This window comes from Excalfactoria chinensis, chromosome 3 (assembly GCF_039878825.1).
Source record: "Excalfactoria chinensis isolate bCotChi1 chromosome 3, bCotChi1.hap2, whole genome shotgun sequence".
Taxonomy (NCBI): Eukaryota; Metazoa; Chordata; class Aves; order Galliformes; family Phasianidae; genus Excalfactoria; species Excalfactoria chinensis.
The window spans coordinates 17,282,560-17,308,310 of record NC_092827.1 but is presented as its reverse complement, the minus strand read 5'-3'; the positions used below and the strand labels follow the sequence as shown (position 1 = coordinate 17,308,310).

Below are 25,751 nucleotides of genomic sequence, written 5' to 3'. Positions count from 1 at the left end.
CTGCAGTGTGCATACCAACCAAACATAATACCTATTTCCTGAGTCATGGATATGTAGCTGGAGAATACCTCTGTCCTGTATTAGGAACTGAGTTCCATCAAATATATATATATATATATATTATATATATATTATATACATATATATATATATATATATATATATATATATCAAAATATATTTGAAGTTATTCATTTTAAAGAGTTCTTCATGCAGTGGTATGCTATGCCTTTAACTAAATTCTGATGTTTTAATATGTGTACTGCTGTACACATACATGTGTAGATAACGAAATGCACACCTACATGTGTTCCCTTCTGATTAGCAAATATTTATACTTAATGAAGACAGTCATGAAAATCAAAACTATGCTTTAAATGAAAAAATGACTGTAATTTGTCACCTAACTCAAAATATAAACCCTATGTAAAATATATGTGTTGTATTATTTATGCACTTATGTATGTATTCATGCACATAATTTATGTATCTTCATAAAAACATTTCTCCCCGCTACTACTCTGTAGTAGCCTTATAAAATGAGTTTGATTGGAGAATTTATGTTCAGCTGGTATATAAAATCAGGTTGCCCACTAAATTATTTCTTCAGGTTATTCCATTGGGCTTGCCTACTCTTTTATTTACTCTTGCCTACTCCTTTATTGGTGTGGCTTTATACTCAAGATAGTCTTCATTCCTCTTCAGAAATGTTCATGCTGAGCATCTTATAGATCAACAGAAATACAGATTTCATTAATGTGCTTTCCGCAACTGGTGGTTCTGTGGTTTAAAGTAGCTGTTATTTGTCTCACTGACAGGTACACCTACTGCGAAATGCTGGTGATGAAGTTACCATTACTGTTCAGTACCTCAGGGAAGCTCCATCGTTTTTAAAGCTCCCATTAGGTAAGAGACAATTAATGGATAGGAGTAATTCATTTTCCTCCTTGTTGTATTCTTATAATAAGATGGCAGTAATAGAAATGCTAATTCAATCCTTGAATGTTTTATTGCAATAAACAGGAAGTTATTTGTGTACTCTGTGGCTTACACTGTGAGAATCTAATGCGTACTGCCTAGGTAAACTATGTCAAAAGTCCTTTCTCTCATCCACCGAGCAGGTCACTCATCATAGAAGGAGACAGGGTTGGTCAACCAGGACCTGCCTTTCATGTACCAGTGCTGGCTAGGCCTGGTCACCCACTTGTCCTGCACATGCCTTCAAGACAGTCAGCAGTTTGGTGCAGTTAGGGTCTCTTCTAAACACAGAAACAAGCAATTAATCCTTAAGTGCTAATTAATCAGTATTCATGTCTAAACTCATGCCAAACTCTGTATTAGTTGTTCACAATCCTCAAAAGAGTGGAGCCACCAGAAAATATTATGAGAACTGCAGGCAAATTTTTCCCTGCCGTGACAACTTGTGTCTTCAGTAGCCACGGTATGAGATATAGTAGGGAATGAAGGAAAAGCTATGAGAAGGAATCAGGGGAGGCAGATACAGTTCCCAATTATGTGTTTATGAGAAATAGTAATAACACTGGTTAATAGGAAGAGACAGTATAGTTGCATTTGGAATGAATACACTGTAGTACTATAACTGCCAGGGTAGCAGCTGGTCTGACTGAATGCTTGGAGATGGGGGCCCATGAGCTTGAGTCTTCTGGGATGCCAGGAAAGGACAAGATACTTCAGATTTATGCATGTATGCACTTCAGTCTTGCCTGCAGTGTGAGCTGGGATGCTTTTTACTGCTCACTAGAATTGCTGCTTAACTTATTATATGTGTCACTGATTCTTTGTGACTGTAATTCAGCTTTGTGCATGGGCTTGTGAGAAGCTCTTCTTTAACAGAAGTACCACCACTTATGTATCCCCTTAAAGAAGATCTATATTCCATGGTTTTCCAGACATTATTTGCTTATTTGCTCACCAATTGAAGGAGTATTTATGTCAAGTTATTTTCTATAGGTCATCTTTCTTATTGAACTTGGTTTCAACTAGTATAAAATGGCTGGAGAGAGGAGGTAGTGAGCTTTGTGCTGGGGTTCCAAGTCCAGTTCAGAAGAAAGGACACTTCTTAAGTTCCTTAAATGTCTGATCATACCAAGTTATATTTTTGAATACTGTACTGTAGGTATGACATCATGGACAAGACTGAGCGGGGTAGTGTAACGTATCAGATTTCCTCATGCTCTGTGTAAAGGAGGCAGGCCTAATAAAATGCCCCTAATAGGCAGTTTGTATACAATATGTCTCTTTCAGTTAAAAAGCATTTTGTCTTCCTTGTGCATTTTGACAGTCTGTGTCTAAAATAACACTGAATTTCTTACTCTGAATGGGTTTCTCTTGAATAACAGTAATGGGGGCAGATTTCAAATGGCTGGCTACAGACCCTTTGAAAGAGGATGGTGTTTTTTGTAAGGTGAAGGTTTTTGGTTCAGGTGTTTGGGGATGCTACAGAATTGTAGAATGCTAGAATTGTTTGAGTTGAAAGGGACTTGTAAAGTTCATCTTGTTCATCTTTTGGCTTTTCCCACAAAGTCTGAAGAAAGCTGGCGATCTAACCACACACAAAAAAGGAAAAAAAAAAAAAAAAAAAAGGAAGAAAGCAAAGAAAGCAGGATAGATGTTTTTCCTTCTTTACACCTGAGGATGAATAATAATACTGCAAAGAGCATGAAGCGTCTTTTCCATGTGGCAAAACCAAAGACAAACATCCCCATCACAGAATATTTCAAAGGAAGGATGAAAATTGTAGTTGATGTCCCTCATTTTCTCCATGCTTGATCATTCATAGATTCACAGAATCACTTGAGTTGGAAGGGTCCCTTGAAGGTCATCTAGTTCAGCTCCCCTGTAATGAACAGAAACACCTACAGCTAAAACAGGTGCTCAGAGCCTGATCCAGCCTCACCTCAAATGTCTCCAAGGATGAGGCATCTACCACCTCTCTGGGCAACCCGTTCCTGTGCTCTACTACCTTTTATGTAAAATATTCTTTTCCTTATAACCAATGTATTCCTGTCTTTTAGTTTGAAACCATTTACCTTGTTCTATCACAGTAGACCATGCTAAGGAGCTCTCCAATATCATTTAGCAATATTGATTGTAAGACAAATCATACTGTCATAAAGTCCTGCTGACTATCTACTTTACAGTGATCTGCCAGTCTATTTCATGTTGGAGGTTTTGTTTGTTTTTTTAGAGTTTTAGTGTAATTAATTGTCTAAAATGGAAAAAAAATAAAATCTGTTGATGGGACTCTGAGGTAATCAAATCTGGAAAATATTTTTATGTTTATTAAGGCTTTTAAACTGTAAATAAAATCCAGGTTTTATTAAATTAAGCAATAGAATCCATAACTTTATAAATCTCAGTCATTGTGTCAAAAAGAATTTAAAGGACATATAAGTAACTCTACCTGTACCACTCCAAATCAGCTCTTGCTTTAGGTTTTGCGTCAGCTAGCTTTTAATTTCCTGAGTCACCCCTGTGATCCTTAACTTTCTTTCATTCACCTCTGAGTTCTTACTTTTTCTTGCCACCCTCAGGAGTGTCTCAGTTGCTTTTGTGAACTGCAAGTACGTGTACACCTGATATCTCTCTTTGTGACCCCTTCTCATATCACAGGGGAAGGATTTCTTCTGAGTATTCTCATCTATTGCTTATGTAAAAATCATTCTTCCTCACACTCATAGGATCCTTCCTGACCTAGCTTTCTTAAGATAACAGAAGTGGCACAGCTAAGAAAAAAATGTAAATTACATAGATAGCATAAATTTGTCATAGAGTAAGTTTGCATTTCTCATAGGTTGGCTGTCTACCTACAATCTGGATGGAATAAGAAGAGAGGTAGGTAATAACAATAGTTGCTGAGAGTTTTAAACATACCACCTACTTTTGACATCAGTACTTAGTGGGATACTGTAGTCACAGAGGGGGTGTTATCAATAGCAGATGGTTTGTTTTAAATAACCACTTTCTTTAGATAGACATGAACTAATTTCCAAAGATTGGACTGATGCCTTGCACTTAATTTTACAGACACATATGAAAATGTATGATTAGGAATGACTTTCTGACTCCAGTGATGTTAGACTTGACAGACTTATTAATGTGAACTGATTTACAGGCAGTTTCAGGTTACTTCTTCAGACAAAAAATGTTTTGGTGATGTTGAATCTAATGCTGTAAAACTGATGTTATGTGCTTTATTGGCAAGACCAAGTGCTTTCTGACTGTAGTTGTGCATTACTGGTGCTATATGTTAATATTATACGTTTAAGCAAAAATTATGCAATGATGTGGCTTTGTGCTGTTTCTGTCTTATAAGTAAGTTACTGCATACAAATGCATTGCTTTCCTAGACTCTCATTAGCTGCTAAAGCAGGATCACTATGCATAGCTGTTAAAGAAACAGATATCTCAAAGAATACAGCTGTTATACTAAATTATTAACATAGCGTCAGCATTACAAGATGACTATTTGCTTTAATTTCTTAGTTGGAGGATGTGCATCATTCTTGAAAATAATTGGCACTTTAAGAAATATATATATCTGTTAGTAAAATGTACATACATATGCAATTAGTACTTGTCTGAGAGTTTACTGTCCATGATTATAACTCCAAGATGAGACTTTTAACATTGAATAAGACAGTCATTAAATTAATGGAATTTGTGTAACTTGTTACTTGGTTTTGAATGTTTCATTCTCAGGAAAAAAGAAAAAAAAGTCTACTCCTTCAAACAGTTAAGCATCAAAGAAGTTTCCATGGGCATAGGCTTTATAGGACAACATTCAATGAGTTGGTGTTTTGTTGTGTTTTCTTTTTTAGGTTGTTGTGGTGGTAGGTATTAAATTTATTTCCGTCTTTTACAGCCAGAACAAATATTTGCTGATAGATACATTTATTTTTAACATAAGCAATTGTCTTTCATGATCTGATTTCCAGGTTCCCCTGGACCCTCCAGTGATCACAGTAGTGGAGCTTCATCACCTCTCTTTGACAGTGGCTTGCATTTAAATGGGAATTCAGCCAATACTGTAAGCAAATGAATATTAAAAACGTGGTGTAAAATAAGTAAATTCTCTCCCTGTTCTAAGATTTAGGATGCTAACATAATGCTAACATATGGCTATTCTATTTATTTTATTTTTTTTTTAGTGACTTTATTTTGGTTGGTTGAGGTATTTTGTTTTAATTTCTTCCTTGTTGGCCATTAAATCTTTAATTTCAAGAACAGCTATTGCGAAATTCTGTACTTACGAAGTGGTCAACATGGGCTCCTGAAAGGCTAGGTTCTTATTCTGTGGAATTTAGTACAGCTAAAGATGCTGAAATGCACACAGAATTGAGAAAAAATATAAAGTTTGAATTCTCGAAGCAAATTTTTATGATAGAAAAACATGCAAGAAAAGGAGACAGAAATAAAAAGAGAAAGCAGAAATTTCAAAAAGAGAAAGCAGAAAGCAAATTAAAAGACTATTTATTTATTTATTTATTTAATCCAGAGAATATGCACTTCTTTTTCTGGAGCAAATAGTTGTTATTGAATTAAATGCATCGTTGTGCAAATCCTTTTTTTTATCTTTTTTTTTTTTATTTATCTTTTTTTTTTCTTTTTTTTTTTTTTTCTGGGAAAGATAGCTAGCTGTCAAAACCAAAGACGATAGGATTTCTTAGTAGGTGACAGCGTTGCTGTCTTAAAATGAAGATTGAAGATGTAAATAATAGTTGTATAGGAACAGCTGTTCCTTCTCTAAACTTGTTTTACTCATAACTAATTGCAGCTGTAGGTGGATATTAATTTTTTTTGTTTGTTTTTTGTTCAGACATACCAGATTCTGCTGCTTTTCCCAACCTTTGCAATTTTTTAAGCACAACCCTTCTGTATAAAATAGCCTTGAGGCTATTTTTTGTCTGATAAATATGTAGAAAATGATAGAAGATATTTAAGTCCCATTTTAATATCACCTTGCTTTGAGTAGTCTGCTACATCTTATAAGTTTGTGTTGCAGTCATATGTACCTTCCAAACAACAGTCAGATCCATGCTGTATTAGAGAATGCATATATAGTCATGATTGGAAGCGCTGTTCCAAAAATTAAGTCTTTTAAAGTAAAGGATGGGAATGAGGACTAAATGATGATTTTTACGGCAGTCTTACCAGGCTATCATTCAGCATGCCTGCTCTGAAAGAAATCACAGAATCACAGAAATGTAGGGGTTGGAAGGGACCTCTAGAGATCATTGAGTCCAACCCCCCTGCCAAAGCAGGCTCCATACACCACGTCACACAGGTAGGCGTCCAGGCGGGTCTTGAATATCTCCAGAGAAGGAGACTCCACCACCTCCCTGGGCAGCCTGTTCCAGTGCTCCGTCACCCTCACTGTAAAGAAGTTCTTGCGCACATTCGTGCGGAACTTCCTATGCTGAAGTATAAATATACTGAGATATAATATATATAGAATATATATAAATATAGATATTCCTGAGCTAATGTATCATTCAGGCTCTAACATTCACATAATACAGCATAATATGTTGTCGTGATACTGGTTTGTATCATATACAAAGCGAATCAGCCATGATAACATCAACTATTTCTGCCTAATATGATCACCCTATTTTCAGTTTTAGTGCTAGATTTCCTCTGTTACACATATCCTTATCACCTCTTCTGTGAAATTACTGTTATATGTGAGATAGCATGATCTTCAGGATTTTTTTTCCTACAGTACTTGAACAGTTTGCAATATAGAACTCTTAAACATAGCAAAAGCTAAAGCAAGCTCTTCACGTCTAATTATTTTGTGCTTGGGCACTGTGACAAATGCTTTAAAGATGAGTAGTGTCAGATGCATTCATCTGTATCTGATGCAGTTTACTAATTATAACCTGAAATTTTAGAGAACACAGAAGGTTCAAAGGAGCTGCTCCATAGGCCAGTGATTACTGTATATACATGCAAAGGATTTTAACTACAAGACAGTAGAAAAGAAACAGTAACTATCCAAAATATTTTAGATTTTCAGGCCAGCTCTCTGGTAAATTGTGGTAGTCAGAGACGTGGCCAACCTCTTTTCAGTGGTCTGTCGGGACAGGACAAGAGGAAATAGTCATAAACTGGAGCATAGGAAATTCTGCACCAATATGCATAGGAAATTATTCACAGTGAGGGTGATGGAGCACTGGAATGGGCTGCCCAGGGAGTTTGTGAAATCTCCTCTGGAGACATTCAAGACCTACCTGGACCACCTACCTGTGGTCAGGCTGCTGCTGTAGGGGACCTGTTTTGGCAGGGGGTTGGATTTGATGATCTCTGTAGGTGCCTTCCAACCCCTACAGTTCTGTGTTTCTGTGAAAATGAATGTATGGAGAGATAGATAGATAGATAGATAGATAGATAGATAGATAGATAGATAGATAGATAGATAGACAGATAGATAAGAGGCCTGTGAAAAAACAAATTATTAAGACTGCTGAATAGTAAGAAAGTTGCCCAAACTTCCCTGAATTGTTATGTTCTTATATTTTTTTTTTCTTCAGTTGTTTTGTTTCATCTGTTTAAACAAAAGTTTTGCTCTAAGAAAGATATTGCCTACTTCAGCACCATGTATGGTTTATATAAAAAAAAAAAAAAAAAATACAGCTGCCCAACACTTGGTGGCATGTATAGAATGATAATTCTTAAAATGTATATGCTAGTCCTTGCTTCAGAGTGAATGGTATAGATCAATCCCAAGCCAGTAGAGGCCAAAAGGGAAGAGAATCCAGGCAAGGGCATGGAGACTCTCTTGCTGAGAGTAGAAACTATTCTTGATTGGTGCAGCTAATAGACCACTTAATTGAGATCAAGTTGTTGTTCTGTACCTAAAAGGTCCAATAGTTTCACTCTTGCATGTTTCCATAGTGCTTTCCAACTCTGTATAAAGATACTATTTGTCATTCTTAAGTTGTATTTTATTCTCCATGTTTGCCATCAGTAGCTCACATCAAAAAAGTTTCAAGATTTCAGATCAATAATTTTTATGTTGGAGTGATTTAGTATGTGATTCCAGTAGACTCTGCCAACTCACAATCTGAGTGATTTTATTACTGAGTATGAAAGCATTAAAACCTTAAATTGACTTCCAATTCATAGCGCATTATTTGATAATGTACAGACATAAAACATAATGCATGAAATAATTAGAAAAATAGGTAACTTACAGGGACAGTGCTAGTCATGAAAGTAATCATCGCTATGTATTCCATTTGTTGAACACAAAACACTTAAGTAAACAGAGCTTGTTATACTTAAATATTTTGAACTGCTGGCATGGTAAGAGCCCATATGAAATGAGGTAAACACACTACAAATAATCATGATCATTTTTCCCATTAATAAAATATGAAATGACCATTCCCTTTTCACGTACAGGGAAAATGATCCAAGTTTTCGGTTTCTGATTATGCCTCTCAGGGAACATAGCTGTAGAACCTGGAAGAAGGCTTTTTAGTACACAGTAGGAAGTAATTAATATAGATCTGTTTATGAAATGCTTTTGATGTTGAGTAAGTAAATTGTTTAATTGGGATTTAGTTACTCAAAAGTGCTGTTTCTTTAACTCTGAGTTGACTTTTACTATGACATTAATGAAATGAACAAAGGTATCTCTAAAAGTGTAATCTTTTAGGTGTATTGATCCACACTGTCATTGTTAATCCTTTCCATGGACTTATTTCCTTTTCTATTTAATATCTGATTCATGTTAGTTGCTTCTGCTGTGTAGATAAATGTCAAATATGGTTTTAATGTTTTGTAGCTGTTGTTTGTTTCTGCTGTTGTTTTTTTAAACTTAGAGCCTTAACAAATTGTGGTGAAAGGAATAATGACACTGAAAAGGAAAGTTTTCCTAGCTTATAAATAAATGAATACTAAACAATATTTGCTGCTTTGTGACATCTAGTAGTTGTTTCAGAAATGTTCCAATAAAGCACTGAATGTTAATCTGATATTCACTCACAGTTCACAGTTCAAGAAGGAGGCTTAAATTTTTTAAGCGTGAATAGCCTAAATCCAGTTCTTTCGCACCGGCAAATAAATCAAAGACCAGGAAAGGTTGAATAAAAGGTTCCAGCTTTGTTGTTTATCTTTCAGGAAAAAAAAAAAAAAAAAAAAAAAAAAAAAAAAACAAAAAAAAAAAAAAACGTAAATAATGTGCCAAGTAAAAAAAAGTAGCAACTGGTTATTATTAGGTTTCACTTTTTCATTTTTTACCTACTTTCCCATATGCTGTCCTCTCTTGTGAATGTGCAATTTCTTCTATTCCTATGAATTTTTTCATTTTCGTTTTCAGCAGCAGCAGAAACAGAGATAAAAAGAAGATAAAGAGATACAATTTCTGGTAGAAATGGGATCATTATGCTTTTGGTTTTTTTTTTAATTTCACTTGTGACTTTGAGTACCTTTCATTTGCATAGAGGTTTTGGGCGACAATTTTTATTGTTATAAGTGATGCTCTTCTGTTTGGCCTATTATGTTCAGAAATGCACAATAAGAACAACGTATGAAATAAATTGAATTAAATTTGCTTTTTTGTTTGTTTCTTTGTTTTGCCTTTGTTTGGTTGGTTTTTTGTACAGAATCACTTTTTTTTTTTTTTTTTTTCCCCTTGTTACCCATTCTCCTGTTAGAATCTTCTCAGTAGACTGTTTAAGGGCAAGGCTAGATCAAAAGAAGTTAAGCATGATTAAGCAAAATTATTAGTATTTATCATTTGTTGGCAACATGGTTAACAGAAAAAACAGTAATCTTTCAGATATGCTAGAAGGCAGTATTGGAAGTTGACGGTTAGAAGGAATTTGTATTATGTGGGAGCATTCATGAGATTGGCAACTACATAAAGAATCTGATGCTTTAGAAGTGAAAGCAAGCATTATTATTGTGATTATCTGCAGAAAAATGACCTGTCTCAAGTTGTTATGTTAGCACAGATGTACTCTTGCAGTTCAAACACATGTAAAAGGCTTATAATAATTAAAAAAAACAAACAAACAAACAAAAAAAAAAACAAAAAAAAAAAAAACCACATCAAGGCAAGGGTCCTTCCACAAAGTTCTACTCATTGTCACTCCACAAGTTCCTACAAGTTTTCTAGTTTCTAGTCAGTGATAGGAGTAAAAGGCAAGTTTCAAATTCATCTGGAAGGATGGTCAGAGTATGTTAAGGCCAAAAAAGTTCACTAACCAGGAGCCAATTTTTCTAAGCAAGGACACCACATCCCATGTTGAGATATGCAAGGCTGCCAAAAGATGTCTGTAGCAGCCAAAAATCATGTGCACCTCTGTTTATAAAGTAACAGAACAATAATCTCACATTATATTCTGTTCTGTTTGTTATATACCTTTTATGTGTGTTTTGTTATATTTTGAGAAGAGTCCTAATTACTTTCTCCTTTTCTGCTGAGATGTAAAATAAACTACCCTGTCCCCATTTCCAACCCCACCAAATTAAGTCAAGGAAAGATGTTGCAGGCAAGGTTGTTAAGGTTACTCAGGAACCAATTACATGCTAGCCTGAGGGAAACAAATTACAGCAAAAGGCATACTAGTCCTTACGTATTCTCTAAAAATACCTTAGTCAGGTTTGTACCTTATTGGCTCATTAAAAAATAATAATAATAATAACAGCTAGCACTGCAGCTGTAATGAAATATTCATTTATTTTTTCCATTGTAAATCACTTCTAGAGAAATTTATATAATCACAAGATTTTTAATTTGTTGCTCACCAGCAGAATAATAGTCCCAGTCACTGAAATGACTGTCTATTGCAGTGAGTAGAGCGGTGTAGATCCTTAAGACATGTACAGACTCTCCATGTAAACACCACATATAAGTGTTTGGTGCCTGCAAATCCACCTGTTAATTAAAAAGCATTAAATGTCTTCAAGAACCGCCATTAATTTTTAGAAGCCTGCATGTAATGAAGCATTAAAATTGAATCTGTTTCTTTTTTGCATTAGAAATGGAGAGTTAGTATCCTTGTCTCACATACTGTTTTACCTTTTTCTCATTTAATTAAATAACCTGTGTCACTTAAAATAATGCAGAGTAGAGCTGTATAATTAAAAGTTCCTTCTCTCATTCAATTTTAAAGACATGAAATTACTTGTACAAATTGTTACTTCATCCAGAAGGGCTTGTTTCCTGTATAAAAGCCTTTATCTATTAAATGATTTGGTGATGCATACTTTATCACGTAATTACTGTCTTCTTAAAGCTGTCGCAGAATTGTGCACCTGCATCTAAGCATTCCATTAAAAATAAATAAACACAGTCCATCATCTGTGCTAATGCTATATCAAAGTAATGCAAAGGCATTTTGATATTCATTAAAAGCCTCTGAATCTTAAGACAAGTCAAATGCTCTAATTGACTTCTATTTAAGAAGATACCTCATCAAATTGTTTCTTTAGCTGGGCGTCACATGTTTCAGTCCGGTTTCTTCTCATGACTAAAGATTTGTAATTGTGTTGTTCCATGATTAATGTTAGGTAATGTAAGACTCTTGTACTGCAAAATGAAGCAGTCTTGTTTTCTTCCCCAGCCAGTCAACAGCATCTGTTTTTTGTGTTTCCCTAGAATAATTATTGGCAAATGCTCAGCCATGCATTGGTTGGGTCAGTTCATTGATTCACTGAGAACTAATGCTACCTCTATATGTATGTTTTTTGTATATGCATGTTGCATAAATACATATAGTGTACTCATAGATTTGTCACTGACCTGACTGAAACCTATAGAGAGAGCTGATTCAATTCACTGTGATTTGAGGCATTGCCAGTGCTGTTACAAGAAATGATGTAACTCTTTCTTCCAAAATAACTGTAAAACAAATCTAGACAAATCTTCCTACTTTGAAAAGCATATTATATAGGGGGCTTTCTTTTGAGTGTGCTGCAGTAATGGGTTTTGGTAAAGTGTGCAGCTTCACTAATGGGTTTTGGTCAAGAATTTAAAAAAAAAATTAAAAAAAAAAAATCCATTAAAATGTATTTGCTGTTTTCTTCAGGTATGAAGAAAATTAAGCTATGCTAGACCATGTTATAGTATTCCAATGTTGTTTTTCCTAGGAAAATATTTCAGTATGTTGTTCAGATTTTGTATTATTGTTGCTAGCATGTACAGTATATGCTAGTATGTGCAGAGAAACATTTGATACACTTCAGAAATTCTCAATGATGTTCTCTAAAGAAAAAGTAGAATAAAAAAAAAAAAAGCAAGAAGGGAGGGAGGAAGGGAGGGAGGGAGGAAGGAAGGAAGGAAGGAAGGAAGGAAGGAAGGAAGGAAGGAAGGAAGGAAGGAAGGAAGGAAGGAAGGAAGGACGGACGGACTTGGGTAAGATGTCCTGAATTCATTCCTTAAGGCTAGTGTCAGCAGCCTGATAATAAACAAGCAACTTCATTCAAGGGAATAAATCATTTATGCTGTTTACTTTAATCTTCTAAGAAAAAAAACTGTACTAATTGTCATTGTCATTGTTGCTTACTTGTAATATGAGTGTTGTAAATACACTGGTATTTCAGGTATGGTCCTTACTTTCACCCACTAGGAATATTTTTGCCTTTCTGTGAACTGGACAGTATTATGAATTATAGTATGAATTATGAGTTATAGTATGAATTGGAAAGTATATTTAAAGGCAATCTTAAGCTTGCTCAACAAAGTGGATGTATTACTGAGTGTAAAACTGAATTAACCCAGCTTCAGCCTGCCTATAGCCCATGTTTGAGGAAAGAGCAGTGTGTAATACATCCAAATATATCACTGTGACTGCTTTCAAGTTGCAGCCCTAACAGAAGCTGCAAACCAAATTACTGGCAAGAATTCAGAAGTGCTTCTCTTTGAGGATATGGCATTTTTCTTGCAGAGTTTTTAAAATTAATGAGTAAATAAAATAAAATGTAAGGTAAAATAGCTGAGTTGCCCAAGCCCTGCAAATTATATATGAAGACTAAAAGCTGGCAATCCCAGCCAGCTATGATCTGTTTACTTTTTCCTATATTCTTTGCAGAAGATTAATTACAGAGACATGTCTGTTTATCTCTCCTACTTAAAGGAGGACTTTCCATTCTACTTATGGTATTACTTCTTGTCTCATAATACGTAGCTATAGAATGTATTTTAAAAAGCAAAAAAGCCCTTGCCCACTTTGTCCTTCATAGGTCAGTGATTACTAATGGGATATAAGATCAGCTCCTCCTCCAGGGAAGCAGTACACAGCTGTCCCAGGTGGGTAGTGATTATGTGTCATTATAAACTGATCCTTGTTCAGTGTTCTGTCAGAAATGAGATTTTTGTACTCAATCCATTTCATAATAGGCAGGTGTTACAAACAAATTGGCATTAATTGGCAACATTGTTAGTGATCTCAGTAGAAATCCAAAGGTGTGAAATGAATGGAGAGGATAGATGCTCTCTAAATAGCCACATTTTATTAGTCCTTTTTGGGACTGGTGTGGGTAACATGAGCAGCAGCTGTTTAGTAGAACAGAAGGCTTGAAATTCAAGCCACCTCAGTATCTCAAGTCAGACAAATGGGCCATCTAGACAAAAAGGTAATCCCCAACAGATGCCCTCAAGATAACCCAAGAACAGAGGAAATATGTAGAATTATTTAAATTGTATATTCTATTCCCCTCTAAAGAATTCTTGTATGGGGGCTTCTGGAGCCAGACTTTTTTTTTATATAAAGAAATGTATTCTTTGTTTCTACCCTTACTTTTACTATCTTTCCTCACATGTATTGTTGTATATTTATCTATGATACTTTAGCAGCCCTTTTATCTCTCATTCATTCAGCAACATAAGCTTCTTCTGCTGCAGTTAGTAGTTTGATTTTTTTCACGGACCGGACCAGCCCGTACACAGTTGACATTTCTTTATTACTTTTTGTGAGCAGTAAAATTAGTCTGTTGCTTATCATTTCGTCCAGATCATTGATCAGTGATAAATCAATAATTAACCAGTGATAATTCCAGGCATATATGCCTGGGATTCCACTGATAGTGTCCTGCATAGTGAAAACTAGTTATTTACTGTAGTGTTTTCTTGATTTATTGTAATTATTGAATGAGTGTTTTGCCTCACTTCCTAGTAAATCAGTTAGGAAACCTTTGTGGGGGACAAATGTTTTTTGTATACCCAAGTTCTTCTTAGCAATTGGCCCCCTCATATTTACTGGCTGCTTTGGGCAACTCTAAAAGATTTGTAAGGTGTGACTTCTGTTTGCCAAAGTTACATTTGGCTTGCATCTTCTTGAGGTTGCTATATTTTTGTTTGTATAGTTTTGAGGAATGCATTGAAGAATGTCGCTCAGGCTGAAGTGTTAGTAGATTATAGGGCAAACTGAACAAAATGAACTGCTGGATCTGTGGTAGTATCTAATTGTTGTGCAGTGGCCTTTTGACCATGGATATGCTGTATGTATTTTGTCCTTAACTGAGATAAAGAGATTTCTAATTTCTGCAATACCATAAACTCATTAGTAGAATATGGCTTAGTAAGAAATGGAAAAACTTTGAAATGTTCTACAAAAGCCAGATTTCTTTGGGAATTTACATCAGTTTGAAATGTTTAGGATTTTGTACTGTGCTATTGCAGTATCAGAATTTTGGGGTTAACAAATTTTGACCCCAAAAGTTTTTTTTGGCCATATCTTCCTTTTAATTAGTGAATCCAGTGAAGAATTATAATATAGATCTTTGAAAATTCTGATCCTTACCTACATTGGAGATATTTCTTCTCTACACTGGTGTCCTACCAAAACATTTGACTGAATTATAAGAGATCACACTGAAATATTACTTTGACAGCCTGTTAAAAGAACAACTGAAATTTTTTATGAAACAGACTTTATTGTTTAAATTATCTAGATAGCACCTGTATCTGGAGAGTGGAATGGATGGAAGTAATAGGTGAAGATGTTTTGGGAAATTTTATGCTGCTTTGTTTTCTGATTCCTTTAAATTCAGTGAACGTTTTCAAGCACTTCTATTTGATTGTAATAAGCTACCTTCTGCTTTAGTCTTCGACATTTCAGTTTTGGGGCAGTCAGATTCTATTGATCATTTGTAGCTTGAGTTTTATCTGTACAGAATACTTAAGTATGCATGAGATTCTTCACCATGATATTAACAACTTAAAACTAAGTTTTCAAGCCATCTTAGCTTTTTTGTGGCTAGATCTAGAACAGTGAATTAGTTTTTAGACTTAATTATCAAATATTCATGCTGCAACAACATCAGGACACATCAATCAAATGAAAGCTGGATTGTTCTAGGCATTGTAAATACTCTAAATAAAACTACTTTCCCTGAAGGATTTTCTGTCTAAGTCATACTTTTGTCTTACCAGTTCGGGCAATTTCATTGCTCATTTTTCATCAATTGGAAAAGTGTTCCTCAATTATTAATTCTCAGTCATCTTGCTAGAGCCTGAAAGTCAGTGTTTTTGTTTATTTAAAGAAATAAATGGAAAGATCAACGCTTGCTGACTGTAAGAAAGAGCTTTAGGAAAAATACAACTCTAAGGCTTTATGTGCAGGAAGAGTAAATAAAGCAATTCCCAGAATGCTTTCTATTTTGAGAAAATGTTATGGTTTTTAACACCTGAGTGTAAAAGAACTGAAGCTGGATCATCATATGGCTTATTTGCTTTTGTAAGTACTACTCACTATATGTTTATGGCTCTTAAAAAGGTAATCAACTCTCAACTCCCTTTTCTACCTCTAAATTCTTTGTACAAACTGGGACAAATAATTTCCAGATATAGATAGCAAAGATGCTTGACCTTGACCTGAATCTGTATCTCTGAATCCTTCCTATTTGCCTTTCTGTAGCTAACACAACTAGCTTATAAAGTCAAATATGTAGGTATTATGATATTGCAGAGATGTAAATACTAATGTAAACTTTCTGCTTTATGATTTTTATGCGTTTAGAAAGAAACTCCTACCTCATTTTATTGTTCATTAAATAAGCCTTTTATACTCATAATCATGATCATAGATGTTGACTGGTACAATGAGCATTAGTTTCAATCATTTTCTGATCTGTTCCTGATTTAATTGATTTTTATGTGTAAACACTGCTTTCAAAAGCAGTGGTAACAAAGCCAGTTACCATCATTTATTTCTCTTCATCTCATACTCTGTCTCTCTATCTCTTTTACTTTCCTTTTTTCTTTTTCTTTTTTTTCCTCCTTTTTCCTTTATTTTTGCTTCTTCACAATTTGGACATAATCCTGTATTTTCAGTCACTGATAGACTGATGGAAATCTTTGGATATTATTCAGAAGGAAGAAACTGGTTATTATGCAATTATTTTATAAGTTGTCTGAAAGTTTTAGTGTTAGTAGTTCTATAACTTCTAAACTTAAAATAAAAATAAATATTTTTATTTTATACACATTTTATACTGTGTTGCCTTCATGCATTAGTTACTTAGTGGCAATGCATAAGATGCTACGTATATGAACAGGCTGAACCATCTCTGTATGAACTCTACTCTAGAGCTGACTAATATCTGGGCTAATTCCTCTACCTTAATTTGCAATGGCATTTATATGTTTTAATAACATGAGTTAAGTTCATCATAAACGCGAGTTCTCACTGTTCTGAGATCTGGACGTTCTGTACTGCTTAGGGAGCATCAGCAATCTTGTCTTTCTAGTAGAAGCATTTGAAGGAAAACTTCAGAGGTAAAATTTCAAAATTCTGCAGTTCATGCATGGATAGAGGTAACACAGAAATTCAACTATTTTAATTCAACTATTAAATAACACTATGAATAAAAGTCAGTTAAATAAGTAATGAACCAGTCTTCTTAATGACTACTGTAGTCCTTTTATTGGGATATTATTGCATCTTTTTCTTTGATGGTTGTTTGAGACGTGTTAAGGATTTGCACAGATAAAATTAGTTTATACCAGAAATGTATTTTATGATGTGTTTAGCAAGAAATCAGGATGTATGTGATTAAAGCAAAGAAAATGTCCTTCTTATTGTCAGTTATAAGTATTAACAAAAATATAAATGTATTTAGTGTAAAGGCAATACTAAAATTAAGTGACAAGCATAGTATCAAGATAGCCATAGTTTCTTTCACAGAAATGATTCTTTTTATTTCTCTATTAAAACTTGATTTTCTTGAATGGTTTTATTGCATATATTGTTCATTTCTGAAACAAGCAGAGCTAGAGATGCATATTCATGGATTTTCTGCTACATTGTCTTGTAAACTGTACTTACTGATTCTCATTTGTTCTATACAGGCTCCATCGTCCCCTTCTTCGCCCATAGCTAATGAACCAAAATATGAAAAGCGCTGGCTAGACACCTTATCAGTTCCTCTGTCAATGGCTCGAATCTCGAGGTACAAAACTGGAACAGATAAACTGAGGTTTGTAATCTAAAAGGGAAAGCACTGCATGAATTAGCTGTATGTAATATTTTGCTGTGGAGTATAGGCTATGTGTGTATTCTTTGAGTAGAGGTATGAAAGTCATGTTATTAAAACTGCCATGTATGGTGATTACCAAAAGACAAAGTAAAAAAAGAAACATAAGTGTAGCTCCTACAAATATGTTTCCATAACCTATTTTATCTCGGGAATTCAGTTAGCATCAGCACCTTGCACAGACATTAAGATATAAGCATTTCACTTTGTAATAAAATAATTCTTTATTCTCAGGTTTTATTAATGTCAGTTAATGCTCCTTTTTCTTTACAAATGATAACATACTGCACAATCATCATGACTATGCTATATAGAAACTCATACTGACACCAGATTTTTTGCAGAGTGTACTCTCCTCTGTTATATTTGTGATTGTAGAATCTTGCCACATCTCAGACACTTAGACAATAGTTTATAAATCATCTATGAAATAAGATAGAGGTGACTGTCCTGGACTTTGGGAAATAAGTGAAAATAAAGTGAGGTTTAATGAAGCTTCAGTAAATAATATACTTGAGAAAGGTTAGCAACTAGTTGAATATTGTGTTCAAGCATCACAAGTCAATAATAATAAATTGCTCAGAAATATTTTAAGTTCTTGTGCATCCTTAGTCTGAATGTTTCCGTCAGTTTCTTCATTCCTCCTTCAACTGACTTGTTCATTTGGTCCAACCCTTCCAAATTTACAAAGAGCTGCATCCATTCTGTATTTAGAAGTTCTCCTGTAGATTAAGTGAACAAATTTTCTTGTGCACATTTAAGTACAAGCTCATCATCAGTGTTCTTGAATTTAAAGCTTATGTGTAAGAATATAGAGTATCTAAGCTTCTAAGCTCAGTTATCACCCAGGTAGCTGTAATCAGTTTAACTCCTGTTATGTGCCCTCTATGTGCTACGATTGTGGAATCATAGAATCACTAAGGTTGTAAATGATCTCCAAGATTATCATCTTGTCCAGCCATCCTAAGGAGCAATCCTAAGTGACTCTAGAGATCCCAATTCTGAAAAGATCAGCTTACTCATTTTGAAAATGCCTAGAGATAATGTATGTTTGATACTGTACTGGGTCTAGCAGGGATGGAATTAATTTCCTTCAGGTAGCCATACCATTCAGTATTTTGAGTTTGTGACTAAAACAGTATTAACAACGCATCAGTGTTTTGTTTGTTGCTGACCAATGCTTGCATAGCATCAAGGCTTTCTCTTTTTCCCACTTTGCCTCTGTCCTCAATAAGTAGGCTAGAGGTGGGCCAGAGATTGGTAACACAAACAGTCTGGGCAACAGACCTGAACTGATAAAAGTGTTATTCCATACTAAAACATGTTCAGCAACAAACACTTGGAAGAAGTTTGTGTGGATGTTGCCATTCTATTTTTGGGGGAGATGGTGAGTGATTGCCCTTGCTGCACTTGTTGAGGATTTTTTTCTCACTTGTTTTGGTTTCTTTTTCCTCTTTCTTATGCTTATAAGATAATTCATATATTTATCCTGACCTGTAAGTTTTCAACCCTTTCCCAGGTCTCTCCTCTGTCCTGCTAGAGGTGGAGAGTGAGCAGCTGTGTGGATGCCTAGCTGCTATATCTCTTAGCTCATCAAAGATACAAATATTTTTCACATAATGGAGGAGGAGCTTAGTGCTTTCAGTCTTAGTCCTGGATAGATACATTCTCTTGTGAAGCATCTGATTCTTGTATATTTTTCATGTACACAGCACTCCCTTACTACTGCTGTTCTGTTGTTATTGTTATTAAACAGCTCTAAATAAGAATCCTGTCATAAAAACTATCATCATCCCATGGTGTTTTAGTTGTATTAAACATTCCTTGGTTATGTTTGTAATCCAACAAGAATATCTGAAAGAGCATTAAAGAAATACCACCTTGAGATTAATTACAGATTAAATACAGGTGACTCCCATGTTCACTGCATGAATGCCTTGTAAGAGGAAAGCAGAAAGATATTTATTGATATAAAATAGATATAATATGGTAATTTGAACAGTGATGACAGTGTCTTAACAAGATTAACAATGGCTTGATATCCTTGACTTATTGCTGCAGGGTGGGGGATGCATAATGAATCTAAGATCAAATCTTAGCCAAGCTTGTATAGCTTTAAAAACAGTTTTTGGGGGATGGAGGATTTCTTGGCAAGGTGTCACCATGTCTCGGGTGAATCTCTATGCAGGCGTTAAGTAACCTCTATCTCGATAGGTGACCCTACTCAAGGGGAGATTCTGGTGTGCAAGATGGAATCTCAAAGAGATCCTTAAGCTGCTTGGTATTTATGGGGTAAGACAACTGGTCATACATCTTAGAATTGACTCTACTGAAATAGATGTCTGCTACTTGTTCTGAGTACACAGTTTGAGACAGTACGGTGGTCATTAACTATCTCTGATAAAACCATGATTGCTGTCAGTCCAGAGGACAAGGTCTTTTGCACCTCACTGTATACACTAGGCCTTGGACAAAAAGACCGGGCAAAGTGGGGGGCAAGGAATGCACCATGACAAGGTGTTTATTCTTATCTAATGTAACCAGACTGCCATTACCCCATTTTCTCCTTTTCTAGAATTCAAATTCAAGTTCCTCGTATTATCCTACTTGCAGTCTTTCTTTTATGTTTACTCATGTTCTTATAGGTAGAAATTCCAACATTTAGCTCAGTAATTGCTCTCTAAAATGTAGAGTCTGCTTTGCATGAAATAAAACCCTACAGATGATTATAAGTGGTGACATCAGACAGGATAACAATCCTCCTTTCAACAATATATATATTCCTTTACTTCCTTTCACGTATGAATGAATTCATGGCAGTTTCCCTGAATCTAACATGGATCCAGCTGACTAATTTTGTAATTCTGTGAATGTTTACATGAAATCTATCTGTATAAATTCATAAACAACATACCTTCTTTTCCAGTATTGAGTTCGTGTGTCTATGTATTGTCCTTCACACTTTTGATCTCTCTCAAGTTCTCTTCATGATTTTGTTTTGTTGTAAATCTTCTTTTGATATTTGCTTGTGTTAGGTCAAACAGAATCTGATATGTTACTGAAGAACATCTTTTTGTTACCTTTAGTTTAAAAAATAAAGTATAACAATGTATAGCGTGCCAGAATCTAGCTCAATATTTTTTTGATATTTCAATTAAACAATAAGTTTTATATCTAATTATTATTTTTTAGACTATGGTATATTTTTTTGTGACTTAGATCAAATCTAATTTAACTAGATTAAGACATATTATTTTCCTTGTGGTTAAAAAACGTTGTATAATTACCTAATTTTTAATACACTGGAGTTTTCCAGTAACTTTGGCAAGAAAGGAGATACTTTTACCTTTGGCATCCTGAGATAATCAGGAGTATCTGTGTCTGTTCAACTATTGTTATCTTTATATATTTATTTATTTATTTATTCAGTGAAAGAAAAAGGGGTTATTTTTTGACACTTCATTACATTTCATTTTTCATTTGACTTTTCCCCGCAAAGACTGAAGACTGGTGATTTAACAACACTAGTATATTTTTTGATAGATTTTGTCAGTAGAATGCATACTTCAAAAATAAAAAGGAACAGAATAGATGTTTTTCCTTCCTTCTACTTAAAGAAGAACAAACATGTTGCAAAGAATTTGAAGTGACTTTTCCGTATAATGAAACAAAAGAAAAGCATCCCAATCACAGAATAATTCAAAGGAAAGATGAAAATTGTATTTGATGGTCCCCTTCTTTCATAGAATCATAACATCATTTGAGTTGCAAGGAAACTTTAAAGGTAATTACTCCAACTCCACTGCAGTGAACAGGGTCACCTACAGGTTGCTCATAGCCCCATCCAGACTGACCTTGAACATTTTTGAGGGCTTGGTATCCACCACCTCTCTGGCAGCCCTTTAGAGAGCTTCGCTACCCTTATTGTAAAAAAAATTCTTCCTTATATCCAATCTACATCTCTCTTCTTTCAGTCTGAGACCATTTCCTTTTGTCCTATCACAGCGGACCCTGCTAAAGATTCTGTCCCATTCTTTCTTAGATTCCCCCTTTAGATACTGAAAGATCTTCCCAGAGACTTCTCTAGGCTGAGCAGCCCCAGCTCTCTCAGCCTATCCTTGTAGGAGAGATGTTCCATCCCTTGGATCATTTTTGTGGCCCTCATCTGGATGTACTCTAACAGGTCTAAGTTTGTCCTGTACTGAGGATTCCACATCTGGACATAGTACTCAAGGTGAAGTCTCACCAGTGCAGAGTAGAGAGGCAGGATCACTTCCCTTGACCTGCTGGCTGCTATTAATCTTTCCCACATTTGTAGTAATATTTTCAGTCAATGTGAACATCAAGATAAGTGTATTGACTACCCAAATCCCCTTCAGTTAGTGCACTTGCTATTGTTGATGTCATTAGCGTATATTTCTTTGTAATGTGTTAGGTTAGTCTGTTCTTGTTGGTTATTTACTAGGTTGATTACTATTACCTTGCCTTTAGAATATAACACTGTACTTTTATCATTATACATTTCTTGCCATTTTTCCTTGTAAGGTAGTATGTACAGTTAACTCTACTCCTGTGGGTACACATTTGCTATATAATAATGGAAGCATTTTTTGACTGTTAGAATTCATCACTAAATTCATTGTAGGTGGAATAAGTACGTCATGCTCAACCAAGAGCTTGTTGTTCATGGTGTAGCTTGGAGCTTGTTTTTTATAATTTTTTTATTTTTAATACTAAGAAAAAATAGTAATATAGATGTTGGAGATGTAGCACCATTCATTTATAAAATTTACTTTTTCTTGCAGAATGTCTAAATACTTATTTGAAGATATGTGTAGATAAATACCTGTAGTGCTTACAGCAGATGTTATATAGCCTTAGATAATCATTTTTATTTGCTGTATTGACCGGAAGTGAATACATTTTAAGTATTTAAGAATAAGTGAAGATAGGTATAACTTCTTGAACATTATAAGTGTACAGAAAGAAAAATAATATCTTGTTTTGAGTATGGAAGTTAAATAGAAGAAATTGTTGAACTAGAAGTTACTTTAGCCAGGCCCTAGAAGTTCTTGTGACTATGACCCCAATTACAAAAACAACATAATTAACTTTTTGTATTAATTTGTTTCCTGGTATTCTAGAGGTTGCAATTATTGCAGTGTATTGTTCTGGGGTTTTGTGTGTGTTTTTTATTGGCTCACTATATTCTTAGCAGAGAATCTTTTTGAGAGCTTCTATTTCACATTTTAGCATTTCAGTACGATAACAACAAGCCTTTATTTATGTATTTAATTAAGAAAGTAATGAAATAAGCCATCTTGAGCAAGGTGTAGAAATTAAACATATTCTCCCTGAGTTACAAAAACTGAATTAGTACTTGATTGTAGTTTTCATTAAGGACTAGGGAGAATATGAGAAGAATTAAACAAGAATGAATACTTACATTAAAAACATCACAACTAAACTGAAATGCAGCAATAGGGTGGGAAAGTGAATAACACCTGATAAAAGGTAAGATGAGAAAGAAAGTAAAGATTTGAAGGGACATTTCTGCCTCTAAAGGAATATTTGATTATACAGAAAACAGAAGTATATTAATAAAATCAATGGTGACATTGGTACAGAAGAGGAGTACAATATGTTATGAAAGGCTGGAACTATTGAAAATGTAAAAAAATGGAATGCAACATAATAGTACAAAGTGCAGAAGAATGACATTAAGTTGCTCCTATGATGAAGAAATTACCATAAGTATATTGTTATGATAAATTATGATAAAGAAATTAATTTTCCATGGGAGCCTAATGGAGCCTTTTGATGGATGGCAGCGAGAGGACTAGGTCCATACTGTAGTTAGGCACAGAATATCTCTGGGATACTGCTGTCTTGCAGATTTACAAGGGAGAACAGATATTTCTGAATAAAACAGAATCATAGGTGTTGGAAAGAGCCTCTGGAGATCCCTTGATCTTGTGTATCAACACAACAACCCCCTTCAAAAGCAGGTTCCCTGTAGTAGGTTGCACAGGTAGCATTCAGGTAGATTTTGAATAAAGGAGACTCCAAAATCTCTCTGGGCAGCCTATTCCAAAACTCTGTAATCTTCTTCTTAAAAGAAGTTTTTCCTCATGTTCATATGGAACTTCCTGTGTTTCAGTTTGTGCCCATTGCCCCTTGCCCTATCGCTGGGTACCACTGAAAGAAACCCAGCCCCATCTTCTCGATACCACCCCTTTAGTTATTTATAGGCACTGATGAGATCCCCTCTCAGTCTTCTCCACAGGCTGAATCATTCCAGATCTCTCAGGCTTTCCTCATAGGAAAGACGCTCTAGCCCCCTCATCACCTCTGTGGCTCTCCACAGAACTGTCTCTAGAAGACCCATATCTTTTGGACTGGTGAGCCCAGAACTGGATACAACATTCCAGATTCAGACTTACCAGAGTAGAGTAGAGGGGGAGGATCACTTCCCTCACCCTGCTGGCGTTGCACTTTTTCATGCATCTGCGATATCATTGGCCTTCTTGTCCACATGAGTACCCTGCTGGCTCATGGCCAACTTGTTGTTCACTAGGACCCCTAAGTCCTCTGCAGAGCTGCCTTCAGGGGAGGACAGTCATGCAGTGACACCGCATATGGCTCTCAGTCATTCCAGCAGATCCTGTTTTCCAACAAGAGTACTGCACATCTTTCTTTATTCTACTACTTAGTACAAGTAAAGCACACTGTCTGGCAGACTGTAATTCAACTGCTATTTCTCTCTTCAGCAAAGCCAGATATCTCACACCTAAATCCTACTCTTCTCTCCTTTAGCAAGCAATAGTACCATTGTCAGTTCCCATCAGTGGTGCTTTTGTAACCTTTTGTGGGATTTCATGGGGTAGAGGATGAGAGACCTAATCAATGCTAGAACCCATCTCACACTGCCCCATTCTTCTGCAAGAGTAATTACAAATCTAATGGGATACAGCTGCTGTGGAATGATGATAAAGAAAATCTGAAGAGGGAAAATGTCTCTGACACTTCAAGTTGTCTTTCTTTATTATTCTTTGTTTAATACAAAATAAAACAACATTACAATACTGTAAGCAAATTGATCATTAGAAAAGCAAACATGATATGCAATCCAAGTTTGTTTAATACCTTGGTAGCTTTTTAGCCTCATAGTTTCTGTAAATTGTCTGATTATGTAAGAAACTGATAATTTATTTTATTTTATTTTTTAATTTATAAGGCTATGTATTTTTTATAGTACTAAAACCCATATTTTTAAGCACAATTTCAAAGAGATTGAGTAATCCAGACAATTGTTTTCTGGGGAATTTCCATTCCATAATCCATAAAACTTCAGGCTAAATAGTAATGCTAGCAAGAAAGACATGCAGGAATGTAAACAAGTCAGTAGAAAACACTGTAAGAAAAGCAATAAAAATTGAATTCAGACATCAAAATATCATTGAAATGGGAAGGAAAACTAAGTTATGACCTGGGGAAATTCAAAGCTGATCAAATGTGTCTGTCTACATCAGCATGGTAGTACATTTCAGATGAAACAGCTGCTGTCAGGCTGGCATCTAGGCTTTTATGAAGGAAAGACAATAGTACATTGAGATCAGACTAAAGGAAAAAGTGTTTCACATGCCGCAGATGCTGAAAATCTTAAAATGTCTTTTGCTGAAATCCTTAGCCTCCGATAACATAAGAATTCAGCTTTTCCCATTCCAGATGGCACTGAGAATATATTTTCTGTTAGAAAAGTCTTCTGATGTAACAACTCCTTCATTTATTAACTGCTCTGTATGGTAAAACTCCCACTGGCCATTTTATATTCTATTAACGTCAATATTATTTGTCAAAACGTGTCAATGACAGGAAGAGAACTAAGTCTACTGGTACTCATCTATTGCTCTGCCATTCTTGCTGAGATAATTTTTATTTTATTAAAATAAATTAATTTAGTAAACAAACTAACAAACAGACCAGGTATGCAGGTTTATTCATCAGTTTAGTGTGAATATGAGATATAAACATAGAAGATAGCTGCTTCTTGTGTTGTTTAGTGGAAATGCTTTCAGGAAGCAGTTACAGATTGGGATCCAAGTTTGAAAATATTATGAAGAAATGGGAGGGTAATTCACTTTAAATTTTGAGAATTTCAGAAAAGTAAACATTTTTTGGTATTGTTATAATTCACACTCATGCAATTTAAAGTTAAAAATAGCATGGCCAAGTGCAGT

At 35.0% G+C, this 25,751-nt stretch overlaps 1 protein-coding gene across 3 annotated transcripts in view; it reads left to right on the top strand.

The window, feature by feature from the left end:
• Window positions 1–25,751, top strand: part of SNTG2 (syntrophin gamma 2) — a 213,079-nt gene that overhangs the window by 121,361 nt on the left and 65,967 nt on the right. For all 3 annotated transcript variants that reach the window (XM_072333471.1, XM_072333470.1, XM_072333472.1), the window contains exons 7-9: window positions 819–906; window positions 4,959–5,050; window positions 17,327–17,454. In XM_072333471.1, the coding sequence (XP_072189572.1) occupies window positions 819–906; window positions 4,959–5,050; window positions 17,327–17,454 (308 nt within the window). The remainder of the gene's footprint in view (window positions 1–818; window positions 907–4,958; window positions 5,051–17,326; window positions 17,455–25,751) is intronic.